General features: G+C 35.3%; 1 protein-coding gene across 12 annotated transcripts in view; it reads right to left on the bottom strand.

Moving 5' to 3' along the window:
- LOC120426262 (protein NDRG3) overlaps positions 1-22,746 on the bottom strand; it is a 166,569-nt gene that overhangs the window by 89,763 nt on the left and 54,060 nt on the right. For 6 of the 12 annotated variants that reach the window (XM_052708899.1, XM_052708903.1, XM_052708900.1 and 3 more), the window contains exons 2-3: positions 21,094-21,295; positions 20,965-20,979 (exon numbers count right to left, since the gene is read on the bottom strand). The exons of 3 other annotated variants lie outside the window; for them this stretch is intronic. In XM_052708899.1, the coding sequence (XP_052564859.1) occupies positions 20,965-20,979; positions 21,094-21,290 (212 nt within the window). In that variant the 5' untranslated portion in view covers positions 21,291-21,295. The remainder of the gene's footprint in view (positions 1-20,964; positions 20,980-21,093; positions 21,296-22,746) is intronic. 3 more of the 12 variants (XM_052708904.1, XM_052708901.1, XM_052708902.1) reach the window with 1 other exon arrangement.

Below are 22,746 nucleotides of genomic sequence, written 5' to 3'. Positions count from 1 at the left end.
AATTCAAATACAATTGCAATTTATATAGATTTTTTATTGCGATAATTTGAACAAATGAATGACTGCAAATTAATGATTTACATTTGACGATTTAACTTTAATGCAAAAAAAAAATCGATCTCAAACAAGTTTTCGAACTAGAAAGTATTTCATCGAAAAGTCAAGACAGAATTTGCTATGCACAATTAAAAGGCGAAATCAAATTTTTAAAAGGGTAATTTGTCTCTTTTATGTATTTTTGTTTTTTTTTCTGAATTCTGATTTCTAATTTGCAAATTCCAACAACACAGAATGAGATGAATATACACCAGTTTCTGAAGTAATTGTAAAAACCGACAGAAATGGAGTAAAATTATATCAGTTAGTTGAAATTTCCAATTTTTTTGTTTAATTTTTTTACACGTTTATCTATGTAAAATTTCATGGTTAGAAAGGATTTTCTGCATTGCATTTATTAATATTAGATAAAATTGAAGGTAATATTGGATCTGGGAATGGTGTTTTTTTTGTGTGTCAAAAAAGTAGAATTTTACATCAGCAATTTATGAAATGTTTACCAGCTTTTGTACCCGCCCGTGTGGATCAATCGGACCGCGCACTGGACTCTCAATCCAGAGGTCGCCGGTTCGAATCCCGCGGCGGGCGCTCTAAAATTCTTTGTGTAAATATGGGTATCCGGCGCCGTCGCTCCGTGCTATACTTTCATACACTTAGGAGCCCAGGGCGGCGAAGTCCTTGTAGATTAAAAGGAAGACACTAGTGGTTGATACTAGCAATGGTGGCCGACAGCTATAAAGTCAACTTCGTTTTTTACCAGCTTTTGTTGAATTTCACATTTTTACCCAATATTTCAGATAAAAATTTCTCAAAAATTTGTTACATTCAACCAACCAAATTTTCATCGTTTTTAAATTTGACATTATTTTACAACAATATTTTCGTTATTATATGACAACATAATATATGTCAAAAAAAAACCAAGGTTTGGAATAAAAATGATTTGATCTTACAATATGTTGTTTGATACTTATTTTTAAAATTTTCGTTTACGCAATTAGTTGTGGTATACAATAAAAAAAATAGAATTTAGGAAGGTTAAAACTCTATGGAATATTTTGTGAGATTTAACCTAAATTATTTTTGAGTGTTATGAAAATTTCTTAAATTCCAAAGTTTATTCCATTTCTGACACAAAATCTGGTAACATTCCCAGATGTAAAATTACCAAAAGACATTTTTTTAAACGATTTGAGAAACACTGGCTGCGCAGTACAGGTTGAAATGTTCCCCACCATTTGAAGCGTTTAATTTGATAACAATTGTTTGTAAACAAATACATTTCCTACACATAAACAACCAGAACAGAGTGATTAACAGACTTGCTCTACTTCGTAGTAGAATTGTATTATTGTTTATACCGCAAAGACCGATAACAATTCTAGTACCTCTTCGAAGCAACTCTGGTACACGGCCTGGTCTACTGCAGTGTTATCAGCCGCAGTTGGTTCGTGAAGAAAGACAGCACTGCTGCAAATCGAACGACACTGCGATAAGGCTTATCTGCGTGAAGCCACCACTTTGTTTTGCGCCATTATTATTGAGAAATTTGAAGAAGACTACATTTCATTGATTTTTTTATGTCAGCTTCATCAAATTTGAATTTTTGAAGCATTTGTAAGCACAAGCAAACTATTCTACCTAGTGTCATGCAGATGATTCACACAGCTGGGCAACGTACTTGAGTTTGGCCAGTGCCAGTTCCAGCACCAGGACCACAGAGGGGCCACTGGACTCGGATGCCATGGATGATGCGGAAAACCAAAAACCAGAAGCAAGCTGACACAATATCTGGAATCGTCCACTTACGAATCTTCCACCAGGGGTTGCTCCATTTTTGGAAAAGGATTGCAAGTACGGACACCAGGACAATTAAACTGAACTAACTTGCGCAACGTCTAAGCTCCGAACTGAATCTGAGCTCTGCTACAAGTTCGGAGTAATCTGGCAAGTGTGAGGATTTCACTGTACGCGTTGGTATTTCACCCAGAAAGCACGCATCTTTGACAGCTCAATTGATGGGCGATAAGCGTTTTTCAATAGAGGGGTTCGAAATTGTGTCGCAAGTAGGGCGTCCAATTTTCCCGAGTTTTGAATTTCCCGGGAAACGGGAAAAATATTTTTGGAATCCCGGGAATTCCCGGGATCCCGGGAAATTTTTTAATCAGTAGTAAAATTTATGTTGTCATTATATTTGTTATGTTTTCAAGCTTAAAATCATCGAATTAGCTTAATAATATTAATTGGTGATAATCTACACTTCAATCTGAACAAGGACGGCAGTTTTTAAATAGATTAAAAGGAATTAAAAAATGTTTTTTTTTCTTTGAGGTGTTTTGGATTTCAAAATCAACTTCAATTTATAATTCCAATGTGATTAATTTTTTTTTTATTTGCGGAACAAATTACATTAGTCTTTTATAAAAATATTTCTTTTATATATATTTTTATATCACATGACTAAAGCAGCCTAAAAAAATCCTTTTATATGTCTAAAAAACGAAAAACGACAGCAAATAAAATGATACCAGTCAATGTAAAATTTTAAGTAAGTTTTGCATTAATTGTTTTATATAAAACATATTTTACTAATTATATTCAAGTTACTACCGCCAACCGGGGGAAAATCGAGACTACAGTCTGAATAGGTACAGGAGATTTCAGAGCAATACATCTAAACATCAAACTTTTTTTTTGCTTAAATAGTTGTCTTTATTCGTTACATTTGTCCTTATTTGCCCCAGATGCCGGTGTTTCATTAAAATTAATTTAATATGAGATTTTTGTTTCAAATTTAAAATCGTAAATATATTCAGTCTTTTAAAATAAAATAAGAGAGAAAAAATTTAAAGCGCTAGGCATTTGCAGAACTGTAAAAAAATAATAATTATTTTCCCTAATAAGCCAAATTAATGCTGATATTTGCGAATCCAAATTTTAATTCATTTTATCGATTACTTAGTATTCAACTGTTATATTATTTCCACAACCAAATCTAAATTTCCGGACCAAAATATGTTTTTTTTTTAATTCCGGGAATTCCCGGGACAAATTAAAGAAAATCCCGGGATTCGGGAATTCCCGGTTTTGGAAAAATCCCGGGATTTTTGTCCCGGGAATTCCCGGGATGGACGCACTAGTCGCAAGCAGGGCTGCGGAGTCGGGTCATATTTCAAGCGACTCCGACTCCGACTCCGACTCCGGCTTTCTGAGTTAAGCCGACTCCGACTCCGACTCCGGCTCCGGCATCCAAAAATTGTTGACTCCGGCTCCGACTCCGACTCCGGCCTACCAACTCTAGCCGACTCCGACTCCGACTCCGACTCCAGCTTTCTACAAATTGTTGACTCCGACTCCGACTCCGACTCCTACACCTAATATGTATTTTAAATATTTAAAACAATTGAATTAATCACATCACTCACTTTTCAGTTCATACCTGCGCGAATACTGTAAACCGGGGTGAAATTTATGTTCGGGGTGTTTTGCATTTTGCAATTAATAAATACGAATTATATATACCGTAAAACGGGGTGACTTTGATAGCCGGGGTGACTTTGATAAGTTTGCGATTTTTCCGCAAAATGAAGAGTACAATTAAAATACGTAAGGAATGGTTTAGAAACATACTGACCGTGGTAGAGAAGTGTTCAAAGTACCTCAAGAAGAACTTTTCATAAAATTTTGAAAAGTTTAAAAAGTTAGTTAACTATAGTTAAGAAAATGTTGATGAAAGTCAATATTTTAAACTTCTCAAAGTGTCATGATTTTCTCAATGAACATGATTTTTTATCGGAAAACGGAATGCATTTTCGGATTCTTTGGACAATTTTCCACTAGAAGAAGGTTAAATAAGTTTGAAAATATAAATAATATGTATTTTTGAAACACAATTAAAAAATATCTCCAAATTTATACGCAATTTCAGTTGAACAAATTTCATGTAAAATGTTAAAACTTGTGATTCGTGCTTCGAATTCAATATAAAATGCGATTTAAATCGATAATTTTGTAAGCAAAACTAGTTTTAACAAATTTCAGGCAAAATTCCGACTTTTTACAATTTTACCTTAATTTTATATGTATTTTGTTAAAAAGCTGATAAACTTAGTTAACTAAATATAAACATTGATTTTTTTCTTAAAAACTATATCAGCTACTTTAGTGATGGTACATTTCACGTACAAATAAAGTTTGAATCTTAAATATGATTTTAACAAGAAAAACTATGACTATCAAAGTCACCCCGGAGTTTAAACTAAGAATTTTAAACGTAACTATTTTTCTAAACACTATTGAAAATACTTTTTTTCCAAAACAGTGCATGGACTTTGCGTGGCCTACCCCAATACATGTTTTAAAAATAATAATCATGAGAAAAACCTTACCTGTTGGAAAATATTCTAAAAAAAAATTGAAATCCTATCAAAGTCACCCCGGTTTACGGTACAAACAGAATGGTATGGAACCACATTAAGCTTGGTAGATAAGTGTTCGTTGTTCTAAGTTAAATGTTTTCAGCGTTAATGAAACAAAAATCAAAAATATCTTCAGATTTCAACGCACTTTCAGCACACCAATTTTCAAAGTAAATTTGAATTTTGTTGTTTGAAAAATTTGAACTTTTCATTTGACTACTTTAAATTAACATTCATTTTTCGGTGAGTTAATTAACTAATTTTCATTTGTACTTTTTTTTAATGAAATATTAAAAGAAAGTAGCCTTCATGATCAATTTGACATATCAAATAAATTTGCATACTTTTAGGCTGAAATTTTAAAGACTACACATCAAAGATACCCTGGTTTTGAAATAAACAATTTTCAAAGTAACTATTTTTTAAAGCTTTTTTGAATTTATTTGAGAAGACGTACATGGACATTGTGTGATCATGAGAAAATTCTAATATTTGGAAAATAAATAAAATTATTTCAATTATATCTCCCCGATTTAAGGCATATAAATAAACCAATTTGTTCAACGATATTATTTAAGGATCAAAACTTTAAGAGTTTTGTAGAGAAATTGTAAACATTGAGGTCTATCTATCTAATAAATTTAATGATTATTTCAAAATTTGTTGCAACTTATTTTCGATATTTTTTGTCAGTTTGATTTTTTTTCAGCAAGACACTTTGATTTATTTTTATTTTCATAAAAAATGAGCATGTTGCGTTCCTAGTAGAATATTGGTATAATAGTTGATAATGTTTTAAAAACATAATTAATTTTGTTAGATACTGATAGTGAACCTTTATTTTTCCTGTTCAAAAAAGTGATCTACTTTAAAATTCCAAGACGTTTGCTAATTTTAATTGAAAGAATACATAAATACATGCAAAAAGAGGCAGTAAAGAATCATTTTAATATGTTTTAATTTTATGACTACACAGCGACAATTGTTTACTATTTTATGATTTATTCCAAACATTGACAAGAGAGGATTAACAGATTATCATTCAGTGATTTTAGTGAAATAACACAATAAGAGCTTTCCAATCACAATAAAAATGAGCATGAGCATGAGAGACCACCCATGGTTGTCCTTCTCCGTTGCTGAACAGGACCGTTATATGCTATCAGCACTACAATCATACGCTTCAACGATCTAGTGGTGTTTCCCTTATCAACAGCATGCATGAATGCGCCGAAAAGATAAAACACCAAGGTCGCTGAAACACGAATGTGTGCAAATAGGTAACAGTCATTGGCCACCAACGGCGCCCGCCATGTCAGTTTGTAGATCTCGAGGGAACGGGACGGGAATGTTAGTTAGCACAGGCTGCTACCAAGGGTGGGTTCTATACGATATCCACACCCCCGCGTGTGCCGGAAAACTACTTCTACTTGGGATTTTGTTAGTAGGGAAGGGTAATGGTCAGGATTCATCATAGAAGATGATGATGTGACCCAAATAGTCGTATATTTTTAATTAGATAGTTTATATATTATTCTCAAGGCAAGCAATCGGATGCTGCTGTATAGACAATTCCCGTTTATTTGATATGGAGTTATTTAAATGGTATATATCTTAGGCAGCCGGCTGTGGAAAGATAGAACCAATGTTATGTTTAATTATTTAGAAAGATATTAAACTCCGCGTAACACTGGTAACACGAGTTGATGCTAAATGATTTACGTATATGAATGATTTATCAGGCCATACTTAAAACATAAGGCGGGAATTTGTATAATCACGGGGAGGAGTGTCTTGAAACCTCAAACGAATTATCTCAACAAACATTACCGGATGGTCCTACTCTTACACCGATAAACACGCAAATACTCAAACTAACGACCGATCAGGACAACCGAGAAAAGTAAACGAACGAGATCGCGACGTACATCAAGCAGCAAAACTAGATTGTATTTGGAATAGAAATGAGGATAACGATTGGAATTTTCTCACCGGAAATAAGTCCATTACGATGGTTAAGATGATCGGTACCACACACCCGCGACGACTAAAACAATGTCAAAATGGCGATGGCTACTTGGACGCGCGAGTGGTCTAAACTCCCCGGTTCCACTTTGTTCGTGTCATGAGTTTATTTAGTTTGATGATATATGGTACGAGGAATGGAATAATAAAGGAAGAGGAATGAGGTAAGGACTGAAATGGAAATCAAAGTGAAGTATATAGTGAATGAATAAATACATATGGGCAATAAACTTAAAGATGATTCCAGGAAGCTGTAAAATAAATAATTGTAAAAACTGCCACTAAACACCTGAAAATAATATGCAATAATCACATCATAAAATAGAGCATGAGAGGGCACCCATGGTTGTCCTTCTCCGTTGCTGAACAGGACCGTAATATCCTATCAGCACAACCGATCATACGCTTCAGCGATCTGTATATGCTATTATATGCTGAAGATTTATACTAAAATGGTTAGATCTTAGACAGCCAGCTGCGGAAAGATAAAACCAACATTATCATTAATTAACAGGTGCATTATTAAAATTGTTCATAATGAAATGTTTAGAGTTATTTTGATCACATAAGAGTTAAAAAGGATAAGACGTGCTGCGATGCGGAGCTATGGGACAATAATAGTTGCTCTTAATAATTCAACCGCGCCTCTAAATTACAACGTTTTAACGACATAACATAACCGCCAACAGCCTTCCGATCTATGATGATATAGAAATGACTTTTTAAAGACGCGATTCGCTTTTCAATCAAGATATTATAACGGAACAGGGGTAAAACACGTATTTCAAACACAAAACAATCAAAACAGAGCATTTGCGAACTTAGGACACAAACAAACGCAACGAAAACAACGACAACAAAACCTGTGACAAATCGTGAGCGTGTGGTGATGGCACTTTGCTGTAAATGAAAACACTCCTTTATCTCCATTTCAGAACGAACTCACCCGTTTTCTTTGAAATTCCAATCCAAACAATGGCGCATCGTCCTCTAGCTCTCGTTCCAACTTCAGTGTTCTTGCGATAAAACCACTCTTCACCTCCGGCCTAAATAAGATTTTGATTTACCACATTTTTGCACAGTTATGAACATGAATATCTTTCGCAAAATAAATAGGTCCACCAACACAAATCACTAAATTTTAAAATAAATCCAACAAAAAAAATCATCACTTGATTGGCAGAGTTCGTCGTGCACCAATACGGTTATGATCACTTTTGCATTTAAACGCCATTGTGCCAAAAACAGCTGAATAGTTTGCTCTGGCTTCTTCAAGATAAGATTCTTTACCCGAAAACAGCAGCTAAAGTTTTTTCACTTTTCGGTCATTTTTTTCGGCCAATACTGCCAATTCCTCCGAAACAATGGCACTACCACAAACGTCAGCTTTAACTTTTGGTTGAGCCTGATCTAGTACTGCAACTTTCTCGGCGCGGAGAGCGAATGAAAAAGAGAGAAGAAAAAAACACGAGCACTGCTTCTGCTTTTCTTTCACAAACACAAACACTCGTAGATACAGGGACTCTCTCTGCCCGCCCGGTAAACCACAGCGAGCCATGACCCTTTGCGGAAGTCAAACTTCAGCCACAAATCAATCATTTGGCGCTCGTAAGACGCAGTATTATAAATAATTGCATTTTCGGACTCTTGAAAAACTCTTTCATTCTGAAAAAAAAAACATCACTACCAATCCTCTCTGTTGTGTGCTATTTTAATTTCCGCCGTGCTATCACTACTACACTCACGCAGACCCCCAAGAACACAACACACACATGGAAACTCTTCCTCCGGAGGGCAGAACGCCGTCTCTGCAACCACTTCCAAATCCACCCGTTCTGCTACAAAATAAGTAGAAACCCGACTTTCAAGGAGCACTCCTGGGAAAACTTCACTATTCCTCAACAGACAGCAATCACCCGCGACGATTTAATCACATTTGAGACGCGTTCCGAACCATTACGCACAAATAAAATGCGGAAACAAATCGCAGCAATACGCGACGCATTTAACTCGACCGCCATCTTTTCTCTCTCCTTTCCAATCACAATAAAAATGCTTCGAAAACATAATGATATCTGATAAATATCTTGAACCAAACAATAAATTTAATATAAAAATGTCAACGCAGTGCACGCAATTCAATAAATAAATTTAAAATATTTAAAAAAAATGATAATTAACGTGAATTATAACAAATTTTGAACAATAAATAGATTAAATTATATTAATTTTTTTGACAACTCCGACTCCAGCTCCGACTCCGGGTCTATCAGAAATTTACGACTCCGGCTCCGACTCCGACTCCAGCTCATAAAATTTAGACGACTCCGACTCCGACTCCGACTCCAGCTATTCGAGTTTTGACGACTCCGGCTCCGACTCCGACTCCAGGTCCCCAAAAAGACCCGACTCCACCGACTCCGGCTCCGACTCCGACTCCGACTCCACAGCCCTGGTCGCAAGTATGCTACTTGAGGACTGTGATGTGAAATTTTTGATGAGAATTGTAAAAAAATTACTTTAATTTAAAAAGCTAAAATATCACTTGATTCTCATGTTTTTATCTAATCTCGGATAATGCCACACCACAATATTTCTTCCCCATTAAATCAAAAGATAATTTCTCTAACAAATTTCCCCCAGATTTCAGCTCCAAAATCCTCACTTTGTAAGCCCACATGTTGGCTGCCACATAAAGCAAAAATATCCCCGCACCTTTACGTTCGTTGTTGTTCAGCCCCAAAAGAAGCCCCCTGTAATCTCGTATTTATGGTTGTTACCCATTTTTTTTCTCGCTGGAAAGCGCTTTTCCACCGCGTAAGACGGCCAATAAAATGCTTCCAATTTAAACTCCCTGGACGTCCACCCAACTGGGTCAGCGAAATAAGCGAAACAAAATTGGATTCGAGAGTTTTCGCAATTTTATTGCAGCTTCCCAAACTGGGAAGCCACGTGGATTGATTAATGCTGGGTTGGGAAAACTGCTGACTTGGTCAGTTTTCCCTCAATGTGTGGAGAGCTGAAAACAGCTGAGAGGAAAGTTCCGGCAACCATACGCGATAGTGGCGCGCAGCTATTTACCATGAAACAAACATTAATCAAACTGTTCCAGCTGCTTTGAGGGGGCGAGAAAAATCGCGACCTGGAAAATTATTTCCTCCGCAAAAGAAAAACCTTTCCAATCGGAAACCGATTTCGACGGGATCTGTTACGGTGCTGGTTTGGTTTGGGCAAAACAACATTCTCTCGGGGTGAAACAATAAGAACGGATATCAGGAATAAGATTTTTAAGAATTTTCCAACAATATATTATTTTTAATGTGGTACAATTCACAAGAACAATTACATTAGTGCAATAATTATAATTATAATTATTTCTTCATTTGGTCTCTTTTATTAAATAATGAGAACACTTGCTATTAGCTGAGGAAACCGCCTTTATCCAATTTGAGCGACCACGATTTCAAAGCAGCCCACGATTGTATACTCACAACTCACCGCTGACCAAATCCTTCACGAATTGATTGGCCCACTCCAGCGTTGTCAACGACACTCAAACACGAGCAAACTTAGTCAAAAGCAGAGCTAATCAAATAAAAAGGGTGACAATCGTTTGGCATGCAAAATGAATGTCAAATGTGTCTTTGATGGTGTGTGAATGTTTTTAACAAAATGATTTTGAAAACATAGGTTCATTGTCATTGCTTTAGTTGCCTAAAGCAATGAATAAAAGAAAGCCTATCAAGAAAGATGTTGACAATGATTGGAGCGACCAAGCGTGAGTGACATATCTCTACCGGCCTTTTAACTAGCAGAAATAGTGAGAGGGAGAGCGAGCCAAAGAGAGAGCTTGCTTGTAGTGACAGGCAGGGTTCCCAGTTTGCCAAATAAATATGAGCAATTCTCTGAGATTTCGGTCATTCGATTTTTAGAAAGGTATTTAAAAGACCTTTTTAACGAGCCGAAAACGTTAAAGATCTGACAACCCTATCGAAAGTTATAACTACTAAAGTGTTACTCATACACTTTTTAGAGACCGGATTTCACATATTTTGATGAAAACGTTGTCCGGATCTACCATGAAACCTATCGTTGGATGGGTATTCAAGAAATCTTTCCAAAGAGTCCAAATGATTGGAAATCTGACAACCCTATCAGAGTTATAAGTACTTTAATGTTTTAATACACTTTTTTGAGGCTAGATCTCAGATATTTGGATAGAGTAAGTGTTATTTATACTCTTTTTTTAAGCTGTGTAGTGTATTCACTTTATGAATGCAGCATCCACCTAATGGTGGATTAAGTAACGTTTTTTTGTATATTTTTTTAATCCGTCTGAAACTTTTTTGGTGCCTTCGGTATGTCCATAGAAGCAATTTGGCATCAATAGATTGTCCATATAATTTTTCATGCAAATTTGGCAGCTTTCCAAACAAAAATGATTTATTAAAACTCAAAAATCTGTATTTTTTGAAGGAATTTTTTGATCGATTTGGTGTCCTCGGCAAAGTTTTAGGTTTGGATAAGGACTACACTGAAAAAAATAATACACGGTAATTTTTTTTATGATTTTTAATTTTACTTTTTGTCATCAAATGCCAACTATTCATAAATTTCCAGAATTTGCAAAAAAACGAGTTATGATTTTTTGAATCAATACTAATTTTTTTTTAAATCGATATATTGGCGACACTAAATATTTATCATTATCTGTACAACATTTTGCCAGATTTCGAAATATTTTATATATTAATGGTTCTTTGCGATTTTGTAGACTGACTAATTTTTGTATTTTTTTATTCGGATGAAACTTTTGGAGCTAGTTTTATTGAAAAATCATACAATTTCGCAAGAGTTTCGATTTTTAACATTGCAAATTGAACGAATCGAAGTTGATAATTATAGAGGGTTTTTTCGTTATTTTTTTTTAATCTTAATAGATCTAAAACATCCTAAATGTATACCTTATAGTACCTATAACTTTAAAAAAAATGTTTGTCATGAAAGTTGAATAAAAAGATTTTTTCCGATAACCAATTTTTATCTTGATTTTTATTCTGATAAGTCCTAATCATGACCTACAACTTTGCTGAAGACACCAAATCTAGCAAAAAATCCCTTCTAAAGAGACATAATTTAATACATTTACATATGTTCATTTTGAATGACCAGCCCCCAAAATTGTATAGATAGGTACTTCCATGGAAATACTAATAATGCATGTCTTCTTTTATCATATGAAATGCATGGACAAAGTTTCATAGAAATCAAAAAAAAATAATTGAAAAATCGCCTAAAAATTGCGATACTGTAGAGAAATACTTATTTTTTACCAATTTAAACCATATTTTTAATTAAATGAGTATCGAAAATTAAATAAAAATTTATGTTAACCTAATATGTGAATGTTATATGCTTCAGGCAAAAAAAAAACAATTTAAAACTGAACCATTCGAATTTTAAAAGCCTTTGAGTTATTTTATATCCTCCCTCCCCTTCATTTGCACGATATTTTATCAATACTTGGCCAGATTTTTTCAATTTCGACCTGGCCACCCTAGCGGATCATAAATAAAGGAGTTCACAGTGTTGCAAATAAGTGATAGAAAAAACTATCATTTGATTATTCAAGAGAATAACCGTCATTACCGCTTTCGAAATCTCAATCACTCCTCCTCTTTCTCGGACAGGCGCTCTCACCGCTGAGTTTTTCACTTTCTCAGAAAACCGCAATGAAAGAACATGAGAAGGCGAATGCGAACCGACCAGGCATTAGCGAATTTTGCTTTTTGGCGGCTTTTGTGGTGAGATAATTGAGAACATGAAAATTGGAGAGAAAAGGACAATTTCAAACGCGAGAGTGGATACACAAAAACGATGTAGGCTTTTTTCGGCGCTGAGAGTATTAGGATGGAAAGAAGAGAGCGGTGATATTTGGGGCATGGTTTTCCAGGCAAGATAATTTTTGTCACTGAGAACTGCGAGTTTATTTTTTTTATGCAATCCTGGTAAAGAGAAAGATTTTGAGTGATGCAGGGATGGAATAATCGCAAAAAATCATTTCGCTTGCGAACTTTCTTCACCCGCGAAAGAGAGAGGAGTCAAATCACGCAAAAGAAAATCGCTCCCGAACTTCTCCAAGAAAATCAATCTGCTGATGATTTTTTGTGAATTTCCTTGTCAGCACCACTTAAAAATATTTATTTCACTTTGTTTACACACATTGCTCATCTACAAAATGTGACAGGTAATTTTTCGACGAGTGACGTTACACTTGCAAGTGTAGTAGTGAAAAAGATGTTCCGCCGAATAATCAAGATGATGATTTTTTTTAGATTCCTTTTACCGATCTTTCGTGCCCGAGAGAGGAGTGCCATGCTCCCTTCGGATTTTTTCTCTTGATGAACGTCCAATGATTTTCTTCTGATGATGATTATTCCATCGCTGGTGATCAGATTGAAAAATTTATTTGAACTTTTTTTTTTTCTAGAAATCAACATAGGCAACAAAATTCTTACTTATTTCCGGTTTTCAGAAATATGTTTTTCTCAAAAATAGTCTTGTAAAGAATAAATGAACCCCAAAAAAAAATATCGAATTTCAGTAAAATAAAATTTTGAAATAAGTTGATACAACAAAATCATAAATAGCCGTATTCCACCAACGCGCTCCCAGTCGAATACGACAAAAAAATCAATAATTTCGCCCAGCAGTGTTATGGCATTACGAAAAAAAAGGAGAAGCCAACCAACTGCCGAGTATCTTTCCTTGTTTTTCCACCGACCACTGACAACGGTGGAAACCCCACTCGGGGTTGAACTTTGACCGCTCTGTCTCCGTGTGTTTTCCTAGGGGTTGTCATTTTTTGCAGTTGTTGCTCCTGCTTTTTTTTCCACGCCAGGATTTTCCCTATCCGGAGGGTTGTTTTGAACTAAAGACAGTCTCAGAGACGCGCTGGTGGTGGCGTCGCGGTGGCGCGACGGTGGTTTTCCATTTTTCATGGAGCTGTTTTTGTATCTTTTGGGTTAAAACCTTCTGTTTGCTGTTGTGAAGAAATTTAGCTTTGTTATGTAATTTTTGGACAGTAACTGATGAACCATCTATTTTTTTCAGCTTCTACTTTTTAAATATATAAAAATGTGACAATTTAAAGCAAATTTTGTGCAACCAGACCGTAAGTAATTAGAGATTCCTAGAAAAAATTTGACTTCTTTTCTGAAGTAAAGCTTGTGACTTTTCGAGATTTTCTCCGGAAAGCGAAGGATCAGTTTTCCACGAAACGGTCGAAATTCCGGTTCGTCACGCCATCTTCAAACAAAACGAAGATGAACGAAAAATCAAGAAAAGTCAAAGAATTTGCACTGACGAGCAGGCACAAGTTTTGCGATTTTTTTTCCGGGCAGTATTTGTCTTGATAATTAATTTGCTTCCAGCACGACGAGCTTTTGCGAAATTGGAGCTGCTAAAGCTGGCAAGATATTCTGGGCCGAGATTAAACGTGCAGTGCGTGGGTGTGGTCGATTAGCAAAAGAAAGTTATGGCGATGTTAGGAGAAATTTGCAGGGAAAAGGACTCTCTCCGCATGGAATCGATTGGTTGTCTTGATGAATAATGCATGAACACATGTTCTGTACTTCTGAAAAGAAACAGTTACATGATTTTTTTTATAATTTTTTTTTTCATCAAAATGATAATTACGTTAATGGAATGGGACACCCAAATATGTTGAAACCAAATCAAACGAAACCAAATTTAATTACGGAAAAATCAGATTTCGTGACACTTCCAACACAAAAAATCCTACGACTCAGAAAAACATTCAATTAATTATGAGCAAACCAAGGTTGGTAAATTCTGCCTTTCCCTACCGATTCCTCACCGATACTTGGCCACAAATATAAACCGCCTATCGATTTTCCACCTAATTGCTTGCCACATAATATTGCGCCACGGGCTGGTCACAGGGCAGGCCCAGGATGTGCCCTCCCCGAGTGAATCGGTAATTACGCCGGGCTTGGCCCTGTCATTAGAGCCCACACACACAGTAAAAAATGGTGGTAATATTAAATACCTCTGGGAATGGTGACAGATTTTGTGTGAAAAAATGTGTAACTTTATATTAAAACTTGTGGAATTTTCGTCAGTTTTTGTTGAATTTCACAATTTTACACTTAATTCTAGTAAATGTTACTCAAAAAGAAGTTATTTCTTTTTGTTGTGTACGTTAAATTTGTTCGAAATGGTCACAGGAAAAAAAACAATTTGATGGGAAAAATTGACGCTGGTTTTATGTGTCATTAATTGAATGTATGTTAATGGCCGCGTATGTGCGATCCATTATTCATTAAGTGGGGGAAACGAAAAGTGTCCACGATGAGATGATGTATCGGATAGCACGGTAATGTTTCGATGGTTATTACCGTGAAATGAAAAAAAAAAGTTTTATGTGTGTGTGTTTGTGGCAGGGACATAAATTTTACGAGATTTAATTGAATGTTATTTGGATTGAGTGATTGGTATAAATGGATTTTAATTTGCCAAGTATTTGATTAGATTTTTGACGTAGACTTACGTCTTTGTCGAAGGTACTGGGGTGCCATTCCAAAAAACCCGGGCCGAAGGCCCTGGAATATTGCGTCATCCGTCAATCGCTTATATCTTCCTTCCCTCAAATCGAATCGGCACGATTTTGGTTCCATTCGATTCGAAAATTATTCAGCAATTTGCTATTAAATTTTCAATGTTGGCAAAATAGTTTTACTATTGTAACAACTCAATGTTTTAAAATGTTTTCAAAATGCAGAGATTTTGCAAGCAAAATGAGCGCTTCCCACTCACGGACGGGAAGGTCAAGTACCTATTATTTTTAAGATTTTGTTAAAAAAAAACGGACGTCTTTCGAGTTCACTCTAATTAAACAACTCCTCTTGCAACCTGGAAATGAATTTAACTAAAAAATGATTTGGCTTAGAGAGATAAATTCGAAAGAGAACTAGTCTCTTCTCTCTGATGCACGAAATATTGTTTAAAAGAAACTGAAAAAATCATCATTGGGATTCTCGGGCAAAACTTTGATTCCACTACTGAGCAATTTTTTGTGCAAAATTCGCATTTTTGTATTTTTATTTTCACTCATATAAGTCTCTATACAATTTTGGCAGCTGTCCATACAAAAAATGGCATGTAGCTATTCCAAAATCTGATGAGGATTATTCACAAAAATAGGAGAAAGGATTTTTATTTCCGGATTCTTTTAAAACATGAATTTCCCAAAATACAAATTTTCATTTTTGATTTTTTTTATATATTCTAAGGGACAATAACTAACAACTATTGATACAAGGAAAAGATAGGATAATTTTTTTGCGGCCAAGCTATTTTTTTAAACTTTTTTAAATGGTAATCTTACCCCAAAAAAAAATTTGGACGTCAGTTTTAATGTAAAATTAAAAATGCAATCCAGAATAACTAAACTTTTTTATTTTTTTTTATTAATTTTTTTTTTCAATTGTGCGTTGTTTTTTTTTTTGCTTCAGGATGTTACATTTGCAATTCAGAGATTTGGAGAACCTTTCAACTGAGATCAATTCATAAGCCTTTGCAAGATTTTTTTTTCTTTGAAAAACCGAGAAAATTTTCTTTTATTTGCTGAGAAACAGAAAAAAAAGAATAAAAACTGCTAAAATTTTGTTTTCTAATTGTTACTCAAATTGACTTTTTTTTTTTCAAAAGAGATAGTCTGGAACCATTTATCTGGTTATCAAAGTTATAAAAACAAAACATTTGTGAAATTTTTCGATCGTTCAGAAAATAATAATTTTAAAATTTTAAAGTTTAGCCAATGTTTGAAAAGTTCTTTTGCTTAAGGCTGTATCTCGGCAGCTTACTGTCCGATTTTGGAAAGCCAAAATCAAAATTCATCAAATTGTTAGGTACTTTTCAATGGCATTTCCATTTTACATTAAAAAGTGAAGGCATTTTTAAGTCACATTTCCATTTGTTCCAATTAAATATCAGACCCTTGCACAATTTATTTTAAGTGTTTGTCCGATCCCCCCTTGAAAATTTCCCCATGAAATCAAGGGGTAGAAAATATTGCTGAACATATAAAATTTCATTGAAAAAAACATTGTAATCGATAGTTTAGATACTGGGACCACAGGTCGAAAAAATAAGTAAAACATTCGGAAAAAATATCTTCATTCCTCATCAATACCTAAAATTTTGTCAAATACACCAAAGCCAAGATATTCGATTATTTTCGTATCATGATTGTATGGAGACAAAATTCAAATAATTTCATTTTTCAGACTGTCGACTGATTCTCTGTAGGCAGCGATGGAACAATCTTCATTAAAAAAAATATCTGTAACGTCTCGTAGACTAACAATGATTGTAAACAAAAAAAAAAAAATTATTTTATTGCTGCTTATAATGAGATTCACAAAATATCTTCAACTGATTGTTTTTCTTCGAACGATTTTCTTCTGAGTGTTTCGCCTCGTCTCTCTTTCAAGGGAAAAGAAAGTTCGCAAGCGAATTATATTTTTTTTAGCGATTATTTCAAAGTTTAAGACAAATCAAAAATCAGAAATCTTTCCGATCTGTGATACGTTAAATTGGCCAAAATTGTTTAAGCCATCCAAAGCTCTCCCAGCTCACAGAACCAAGAACGTCCTGCAGGCGATATTCGGAATTTTCACAAAAAGACACGAACTTTTCAATGTCCAACGTGCTGCTGACAGCAGCAGCACACACACGCTCACACATGACGCAAACTCATACAAAAGAAGCATCAAGAGAGGAAAAAAAACGAACTTTCTCGCCCAGAGACGTGCCCTTTATTTGGGATGGAACTTGCCATGGCCGTGTTGACCTTCGCGTCCCTCCCGGGGAATTTCAGGGGAACATCGGCAAACAAATGGTGCTGCCTCTCCTCTCGATGGTACAAAGGATGTGAAGTTTAAAGTTCATCCAGGAGGACAAACATGCACTTGCGACAAAACTTTTCATTCTATTTTTTGCTCTGTTTTTGGAAGCTTATGAAAACTAGTGCGCAACGTTGCAGAGAGCGGCTAAATTGAAATTTCAAACGAACATGCCAAGCAAAAAGCTCACTGGAAGTAATCAAAATAAATGGACTCGGATTCGGTTGCATGCAAATGGAACGCGGGGTTTGAAGACGGTCGGTCTACGTTAATATCTTCGGCAGCTGCTTGCGTTTCGTTTTTTTGTTTCGATCGATTTGATTTGTTTGTCGCCAGGGAAATTGGATTTTCGAAGTAAATCGTTATTTTGTTTTGGGAGGACGAGCAGTGACCTGAAGTAATGATTCCAGAGGATTGCGAAAACAAGTTGGCAAATTATCGTTGATTGGGTTCTGTGGAAGGTGGAAAACTGATGGCACGTGCTATTATTAGCTTTCAAACGTTCTTTAGAAAAGTTTATTATTGTTGGAGTGAAATTTCGTTATTCTAGAGTACTAATATTCAAAAATCTTCTGCATTTTCCATTGCTCCTGTCCGCATAAATGTCCCAAATGCATTTTCATCACTTTTGAGTTTTAAGTTGCAGTTTGGTTCAAAATCAAATTCATGTGCTCTTTCAGAAAAACCAAAAATATCCAACATGGTGGAATTTGATAAATTCTCCCTTAAGAGCGAGTTTTTCACCAATGTGTAACAGGTCGTATCGAGGTGCTCCGATTTGGATGAAACTTTCAGCGTTTGTTTGTCTATACATGAGATGAACTCATGCCAAATATGAGCCCTCTACGACAAAGGGAAGTGGGGTAAAACGGGCTTTGAAGTTTGAGGTCGAAAAAACATAAAAAATCTTAAAATTGCTCGCATTGCCGTAAAACTTGATCAATTCCAACTCTCTTATATGCATTCGAAAGGTCTTTTAAAACACTTCAAAATGAGCCATAGACATCCAGGATTGGTTTGACTTTTTCTCATAGCTTTTGCAAATTACTGTTAAAAATGGATTTTTTTAAAACCTTAATATCTTTTTGCAACAGTCTCCAACACACATACTCCCACACATTTCAACTCCAATACTTCTAACTTACGTGAAATTGTCCGAGGATTCCGATTATGACAAAATTGAGCCCAAAAAGTGCCGCTATGACGGCCTACAGGGCAAAAACTAACGTTGCAAAATGTTTGTTATAGAAAAATTGAAAAACTATGAGAAAAACTGCGATTGACCAAAAAGTTAATACCGTAGGCTTATAGTCCATGAAATTACCTATCTTTTGACCTATGGGAGTATGTGTGTTGGAGACTGTTGCAAAAAGATGTTAAGGTTTTAAAAAAATCCATTTTTAACAGTAATTTGCAAAAGCTATGAGAAAAAATCAAACCAATCCTGGATGTCTATGGCTCATTTTGAAGTGCTTCAAAAGACCTTTCGAATGCATATAAGAGAGTTGGAATTGATCAAGTTTTACGGAAATGCGAGCAATTTTAAGATTTTTTATGTTTTTTCGACCTCAAACTTCAAAGCCCGTTTTACCCCACTTCCCATTGTCGTAGAGGGCTCATATTTGGCATGAGTTCATCTCATGTATAGACAAACAAACGCTGAAAGTTTCATCCAAATCGGAGCACCTCGATACGACCTCTAGAACAAACCGAGCAATATTTACAAATACTGCCTCTTAACTGAGCAAATTCTCTACGAAATCGGCCGATTCCAATATTTTATTTTTTGTATTTTTTGGTTTGGCTCAAACTTTGTGGGGGCCTTTCCTATCACCAAAAAAGACATTTTGTGTCATTGTTTCACCAATACTAATCTCCATACAATTTTGGCAGCAGTTCGTACAAAAATGGCACGAAAAAAATGGGAAAATCTGTAACTACTCAAGGAATTTTTTGATTGATTTGGAGTCATCGGCAAAGTTGTAGGTATTGAGGACTATTCAGAAAAATAGGTACACGGAAACAATATTGATGATTTCACAAAAAATAAATTTTCCAATATCCGTTTTTTTTTAATTTTTTGTATTTGTATTAGAGGACAAAACCTCGCATCTTTTAAGCCATTCAGAAGTATGGACCAAAATTTTGCCGACGAGTTATAATTTTTATAATAAATTGAAGTCTTGTACATAACATTTTGATCTCATTTTTATGTAAATTCGAATTTGCAATCGAAAAGTACTTTACAATTTTTTTGATTAATTGCACCGTTTTCAAAATTTGACCATTCAAATTTTGTCCGATAAATTCCGGTTTTTTTTTCTTTTAAAAAAAGTGTTCATAATTGTCCACTCCTGAAAATATTTTTTCGAAAATTTCAGGAAAGTTTTCTACAATTTTGTCTAATAAACATTAACACAAATGAGAATTTCTAAGGATAGAATGAATAACAAAGAAACTTGAAAATGTGAATTCAGTACACTTATTCTGGATAACTTTTCAGTTGTTTAATTTAAACATTTAAAAATTTATTTTTCGAGCTTTTCAAAGAATGAAATGTTGTCAATGTTAAGTCAATCTTCTGGAGATTGTGTTTTTTGTCGAACGTAGTTTAAAACTGAATAAATGTTTTTTTTTCTCTCTCAACTCAAAAAAAAAAGCGTTCCAAAGTCACCCCCATCCACACCCGCAAAGCACTTCATACAAATCGTCTACGATAACAGTTTTCCCCTTCCTCCAACCCACCAGCATCAGGGAAAAACTGCTTTTCCAAAGTTAAGCGGCTCACGTGTGTGCACTTTTGGCTCGTTTGACATTCGAAAATGTGTCTGCAGCGCTTCAACGTCGTCGGGGCAGCTGCTAGTTTTCCCCTGGAATGTGTCCCGACTACGAGAGACAAGACAATGTTTGACATGGCTCAAAGTTCGCTGTGAGGGTCTAAGTATTCCTAGAATGGCAAACTACTACCGACTAGGGTGACGGGGAGGTCGAGGAAAACTATGCACTGAAATGTGAGTTTGTGCTTGGAAAATGGGAAATTCCATTGCTCTCAAAAGTTGATGTGTGTGCTGTACGGAGAAATGGTTTGCGGTCGTTACGCTCTGTTGTAGGACACACGTTTTGGAGCGGGGAAAACTCTTCTGGGAAGTGATTTAGCTATCATGGATGGTGGACAAAAGCGGGAGAGTTGAATTGCTGTGATGCAGTGCTAAGTAGAAAGTGCGTTTGCCACAAATGGAATTGTTTTCCTTGATGGGAAGAGCTGAGCCATTTTGTTATTAATTCTGAGAAGAAAGATTCAGAGCAACTAAATTTACGGAAATTGTTTTTGATTTACCCTGTCATGTTTCTTTTTATGATTTTTTTTAATGAGATGAATAGGGGCTTATCACAGTTGATTGATGGATTTTGAGTGGTGAAATTGCATTCTATGCAACAGTCAAAACAAACAAACAGACACTCTCACAAGATCACAAACATCAAAACCGGGGGAAAATGGCAATCATGCAGGAAAATCAATGGGTGAAACCGCTCACATGCTTGATCCCAAACTGAAATGCATTTGATGATCAATGAAAAGAAAACCAGAAAAATGATTTGATTTTTTTTACAAAAAAAAAAAAATAAAAGTAAAAAAAAAAAAAAAATGCAACCGGCTCCCTTACCTGTTGCTGATGATGTAAGGTTGGGCGTCCCGCTCGATCAGGGCGTGCTTGTCCTGGGCCCCGATGGCCGTCCCGATGACGCGCTTGACCGTCTCCATGACCGACTTGGAGGCGCCGTGCGGTTCCGTCGTCGACTGGTACACGGACTGCGGGTTGCCACCCCCCGTCGTCAGCGACACGTAGTCGGACTGGGGCATTGTTACTGTTTTTTTTAAATTGTGTAATTTTTTTTCGATATTTACAATTTTGGCCAAATTGTTGGTGTTGGTGTTGTTTTAGTTGTCGGCGTTCACGCAGTTCAAAAGTTGGTGTAATGGTTGAACGTAATTTCGATTAGTGGCAGTTGCAAACCAATTCACAAACCAAAAATATAGAAAAAAGAAAAGAGAGAAACAAAACAATGATAAATAATTGCTTTTCATGTGTTTTCGAATGGAAAGGATATTAAAAGCAAATAAAAGTAAGGAAAGAATGTTAGTAAAGAATGTTAGTAACGTGAGAAAAACCAAAAACCAAAAGCTCAAAAAACACAAACCAAACAAAACACACACAAAGATAAACAAACAATACCTTCTACCAATACCAATAGCCAGCAGCAGCCTGGAAAAATTCCCCCCGCAAAAAACACGTGTTGCAACATGAAGGTCACAGAGTTGGGTGTGGTCAGGTGAAAGCTCTACAAGTGCGCGCACGCGGGTTTCGGTGTGTGTGTGTCAATTAATGTGTGTGTTTTTGCGTGACACATTTCTTCATGTTACCCCCTAGATAAGGCGAATAAATTAATTTCTCATTCAGCGCAAATGTGTGTACTCTGCAAGCACTAAGGTTCCAAACGAGATTCTAGGCATCTGGGAGCAACGGTGCCGGTTGAAAATTTTTAGACTTTACAAAAAATTTGAACTTTTTCATTTTATGACTGACTTCCTTTTTTGTCAATAATTTCAAATTTGTAAAAAAAAAACAACCAAGCACATATATTTAAAGTAAAGTCTAAACATTTGATTTTTTTTACTGATAAGAGGATGCGTTTTCAAAAATAATAATGTGACATAATTATTCCAAGTAAAAACTTTTGGATACATAGTAGCAGTATGTTTTAGAAATGAAAGTTTTATACTACATTCAGAGATGCTAAAAGTAGATGGAACAATTGAAATGAGGGTTTTCAACTCTCCACTAAGTTTAATTATAATGTTAAACTTAACAGCCGCTGACTAAACTTAATCCATTTTATTAAATTGACTTAGCGGCTGAATTCAAATATACGTTACAATATTTTTTAAGTCACTTTGAAGTAGGGATTTCTCATCCAAGCAACATTGAAACACAGTCCAGACTCGATTGTTCGAAGCCTCGATGATTCGAAGTTCGATTATCCGAAGGTTTTTAGAGGACTTTGGATATTCGATTCACAAAAAAAAATACTTTTTTATTCAGTTGTAAATCTTAATCGGAATGATAATGTTTCAAGATCAACATATTTTGACAAATTTAAATGTAATAAAAAGTGTAGTTGTTACGTTTATTTGTATCATTTTAAACGGTCCTGCAATCTACTTTCAAATAAAGAAACAAACTAAAAATTTCAAACTCTCTTCTCAATAATCTATTTGAACCTTAAAAAAGTTATTATTTCAGGTTGGGGATAATTTA

This window comes from Culex pipiens, chromosome 2 (genome assembly GCF_016801865.2).
Source record: "Culex pipiens pallens isolate TS chromosome 2, TS_CPP_V2, whole genome shotgun sequence".
In the NCBI taxonomy this organism is placed as follows: domain Eukaryota; kingdom Metazoa; phylum Arthropoda; class Insecta; order Diptera; family Culicidae; genus Culex; species Culex pipiens.
This window is presented reverse-complemented; position numbering and strand designations above follow the sequence as displayed.